Source organism: Ruditapes philippinarum, unplaced genomic scaffold, assembly GCF_026571515.1.
Source record: "Ruditapes philippinarum isolate M1 unplaced genomic scaffold, ASM2657151v2 ctg1152_1_1_1_1, whole genome shotgun sequence".
Lineage (NCBI taxonomy): Eukaryota > Metazoa > Mollusca > Bivalvia > Venerida > Veneridae > Ruditapes > Ruditapes philippinarum.
In genome coordinates, this window is record NW_026856449.1 from 297,767 (window position 1) to 302,977 (window position 5,211).

A 5,211-nucleotide genomic window follows, 5' to 3' on the forward strand; every position below is an offset into this window, starting at 1 on the left:
ATCATGAACTAATTAAGAAAAAAAACTGAATACATTTCAGTAAAATTAATTTCAGATTCTTCAACGATACAAAGTTTTAAAATAAATATATTTTAAGATGTATTTAGTTCTACTGCTTATTCCGTTGCCATGTGTATTTGCAAATGTTCATATCAAGAAGGAACATTTAAATAAACATCTTACGGGACACACAATTATGGAAATATCTGTAAATCACCATCATGAATGTGCTCGTGAATGTTTTACATTATCAGCGTGTAAAAGTTTGGATTATTATAAAGGTGCATGCAAACTAAACGACGCCGACAGTCTGTCTGCCACACTAAACGAATTTGAAGTAAAGAATGGGGCTATATTCACCGACATAAGTGATTGGCCAATTGTAAGTTAATCTTATATGTCTTGTATACACATGTATTTTTAGGATTATATTCAGGGTTAATACAATCAACGTTTCATTTTATTCGCCAACAAAGTAATTTAATTTTCTTTTAATACTCTTCAATTACAGATTGTTTCTAAAATATTTTACTGTTTTCATAAATTCGTATATACTATAATAATATTGATATTAGTCGATGTTTGCTACATTTAAATTCATTTTAAAAATGCAAAATTCCATAAACTTAGCTGTCAACATAATCATAATTCAAATAATCTCATTCAAGTCTTTTCTTGAATCATTTGAATGTACTAAATTAATGTAAATTGTAAGCTACATGTTAGCTTTCGATTTCAATTAAAACACTTGACATTTCCTCTGAAAAAAATAAACTCATTACATAGAAAAGTCTTTACAGATCCTTACCTTAATTCTGATTTTAACTGATACTTCAAAACTGTTTTTTTTAACACTCAAGATATTTTAATCAATTATCTCATTTCAGTTATGTTTTAATCTTTTGGCTTTATATTACATAACACTAGTATTTCTATATATACGAGATGCATTTTCACTGTGTAATTAAGCTTTTCTTTCTAATAAGCAAACAACTATTGTATCTACACAGCAAATGGCATGCATTTATATTGTATGGTAAAACAACACACACATCTAAATTCTAAACGTTGAGAAAAATTGTATGCACTCTAAGGAACAGCTTCTATTCATTTCAGAAAAAACAAATTCAATACATTTCAGAAGAAACAAATTCAATACATTTCAGAAGAAACAAATTCAATACATTTTAGAAGAAACAAATTCAATACATTTCAGGAGGATAAAATTCAAAACATTTCAGAAGGACCAAATTCAATACATTTCAGAAGAAACAAATTTTATACATTTCAGAAACAAATTCAATACATTTCAGAAGGACCAAATTAAATACATTTCAGAAGAAACAAATTCAATACATTTCAAAAGGACCAAATTTAATACATTTAGGAAGAAACAAATTCAATACATTCAATTTTCTTTTAATTGCAGGAGATGGTTGGATCATGTGGTCAGCGACCATGTTCTGAAACACAAATATGCTTACCCGGAAAAGACAATCCCAAATGCAAAGAGAGAGGTTATTGTCATATATATGCTCATTATCATTGTTTTAAAAGTGTATAGAAATAATACAAATGCGTGAGAAATTTTATTTTTCCTATTCAATATTACTGAGCAGAATTTTATGTGACTATTTAGACTAAAATATGCCGTTCTAATTTCTTCAATTACATACCCCTACGCAGTACATATTCTAAATCTAAAATAATCTACAAATATCAAATATACACAAATAATATTTCTGTCCGAAATGTATTTAAATACAATAACGATTACTTTAACTAAAATGTTAATAAATAATTAAACTATTAAAACTAGCACAATATTATAAAAAAATATATTTCAATTAACAGTTAACCTCAAATTGGCACATTCTTAATAAATCAAGAAATATTATACATTCAGATACACGATTGCATGTTAGCGGGGATCTTCACACTGTAACAATAAACTAATAAGCTCTGTCAAGACATGTTGTATAAGCATACATTTTTCATTCAACGAAAAAGGTTTAAATGACTACTTTGTCGTTATCTTTCGTTTTTGTCATAAACCTGACAAGAAAAAAATAACGAATTCAGATACAATCTAACATTTTGCTGCATCCATTACGTAGAAAATCAAGATATAACGGTTCATTTTGCTGACTGTTTAGTTGAAACTTGCAATTATGAACTGCACACAAATTGATTCTTACAAATACTCAATAAACTTTGATTAAAATATGACTTTAATCAAGTTTATGAATTTAAATTCCATTTTGTCCCTATAAAAATCTGTATTATTTTTCAGCCACCAATTGTACAAATATCCTTAGTTTATATTATATCTTTCCGCATACAGCAAAGTCAAACATATGTTAATGTTCTGTCAATCTTTAATTTGAAAATAACGAAAATAAATACATATTCTTCTTTACAGTTATAGCAACAGATTGTGCAGACGTTCAATATCATTTCCCCACTGCGATCAGCGGGCAACATAAAATAAAACTATGGAAGTCACGTGACTTATTGACAGTTGTCTGTGACATGGAGACAGAAGGTGGAGGATGGACGGTTAGTGTATTATAATCATTTAAAGTTTCAATTTTGCACATTTAACAGGTATAACACATCCTATTTGCGAAACAACTTTTGTAGGTTTTGGTAAAATGTTAACAGTTTACTGGTATTTTGATTTCACACAAACTTGTCGTTTTCATTATTATGCAAAATGTAGATGTACGAAAATTTACAAGACTGATTATAGTGGCAAATGGACATGGATGAGTTAATAATGTAAGGATTTTTCACGTAACCTAAATTTTAAACAATCAAAAAATATTCTTTCAAGCAACAAATTTGTTTCTGGTCGGTTTCAGAAGTAGCTACATTATAAATCTACAAGCCAACTTTCATTACAAGACACTATACAGTTTTAGATCATTATTAGCTTTGATGAACAATTGATCATTTCGTAAATGTTATACCAAAACCCAGCCCTATGTCAAGTTTCAAACGTTACACAGTTTTTCCTAGCACAACATAATTCTAAAATGAGATTTAACCATCGGACATGAAATCCGTAGGGAGCATTGATTCAATTATCTTTTAGTCTGTCTGCAATTTTCATTATTGAAGTATTTTCTTTCCCCTCAAGAAATCACCGTTTTTCCCCACATAACCTGGAAATAGAAAACAAAAATACAATGGCGATTTTGAAGGTATGATCTTTATTCCAAATTTAAGTTCTGTGCAACACTTATTTTTTGACCCTTAAAAAAGAAAAATACTTGCAGTAGTTAATATTCATCAAAACATTTCTTTTCAGGTGTTTCAGAATCGTTTTGATGGTTCTGTCGACTTTTACAGAAATTCAACTGAATATGAAAACGGATTTGGTAGTCTGGATAAAGAGTTTTGGCTAGGTAAAGTTTTATTTAGTGATTATTAAAGACGTACAACTCACAAGACATTTATTTGTTATTACAATATTCTTTCATATGTTATTTTGTTATCCTATAAACTCATAGTAATGCAATATTTGGATATACAGCTGTTTTAGATCTACATTGTATATCATTTCTTATAAAAAATACATCAATTACATTACCCAGGTACTTTTGTAAAAATGAAACAAATATTTTCATATATGTAGTGTAAATTCAGGAATTCATGACATTTACCTCTCCATCTAATGTGCAATATCTTATCATAGAAATATCTTTTTTTCCTCCTATGTAGAACAATGATGCACCTTCAAACTTTCGAATGCCCTATAATTTATCACTCCGAAGTCTTTCAACGTGACTTCACAACATCGCATTCAAATTTGTCACAAGGCAACTTGTCAAAATGTTCAAATTGTACAATATGTTATAGATACAAAAACAAAATACAGTTAACATTTACTTACTTCATGCCCAAGTTTTTGAAATATTGATATAAATGTTAAAAGCCATACTTTGCAATTTAGTGTTTCTAGTTTTTTATTTGTTTGGGTCGTCAGACCAAACAAATAATGGTATCGAAATTTCAGACCCTGATGCTGTTAATTGCAAATGCCGAAAGTAGTGCACGTTTTTGAAGCGGTTACTTCCATTTATATGTAAACTTACGCCGAAACATTCAGGGGAGATCACTGCGTAAAGATTGTCAAATGACAGGTGCATTAATTTTCAAGCAAAATAGTTCCCGAATGGTCGAATATTTCTATATTGTTTATTCTTTATAGATATACATGCGTATAGTAAGCTCCATGATTATTTACATCTGTGTTAGCGTCGAAATAATGAGAGATACAAACTTTAATTTAGAATGATATGGTTTTCTTCAAGCCATTAACATATAAGTTCACAGTGGTCGAGGGGTTTGCACGCTCGCTTAGGAATCGAGAGGTCTGGAGTTTAAATCCCAGTTAAGGCAAATCATTTTTTTTAATTGTTTAAGTCAAATAAACATTGAATTGAATATCAGTGTTGCAATTAGTCTTATAGCCAATTTCCTACAGTTAAAACACTGGAAAGCATTGGTGGCACTATACAAAAACAAATTGGTTTATAATCTCACAACCTTCACCTTTCTGACATTCTGGGACCCAAACAAATTCAGCGCCTTCTGTGCTTTGATTTAACAATTATTTGTTAGAGACCTTATTTTTTACTTGTTTCAATCAGCCAACTGGTACATGAATAGAATTAACTTAACTCATTTTTAGAACATATATCGCTATTTCCTATTTTAAGACTCTACTTTACTGATACAATATTGAAACGAAAAACTTATTGTGAATGTTCTTGGAAAAAGGAGAATTAGAATTGTTGGGTAATTGATAGTAAATCGTTATTTTGTTCCAGAGTATCTTCAGAATAAATATCATAGGAGGAAACTTCGATTTTTTAACCTAGTTTTATGATAGTTCAGTCGTAACTAGTATCTGATTATCTGAATAGATTATCTGTTTAGTGACATTCGTCATCAATAACATATTTCTACCATGCATAGCAAATGACTTGAAATAAAAGCATCTCTGCCATAATTCTCTCTTTATGAAACTAAAATTACCTATGGGTACAAACTGAAATTCGATTCTTGAATCCCTGAACTTCAAACATGTTTAAGATAAAAAAGAAAAGAAACGTTATTTGTTAATTATTTAGCCAAAAAACTGTCACAAGTTAAATAATCGTCATCGATGCAAGGCAGGTCATTCTTTTTAACGTTCCGTTC

At 29.4% G+C, this 5,211-nt stretch overlaps 1 protein-coding gene across 1 annotated transcript; it reads left to right on the top strand.

Moving 5' to 3' along the window:
• Nucleotides 1–1,425: 1,425 nt before the first annotated feature.
• On the top strand, nucleotides 1,426–3,410 carry LOC132746560 (ficolin-1-like; the record flags this gene model as incomplete). The annotated part of the gene is made up of 3 exons (XM_060735744.1): nucleotides 1,426–1,517; nucleotides 2,423–2,559; nucleotides 3,314–3,410. Coding segments are annotated over exons 1-3 (319 nt in total), but the record flags the coding sequence as incomplete, so codon positions are not given.
• Between the last annotated feature and the right edge of the window lie 1,801 nt (nucleotides 3,411–5,211).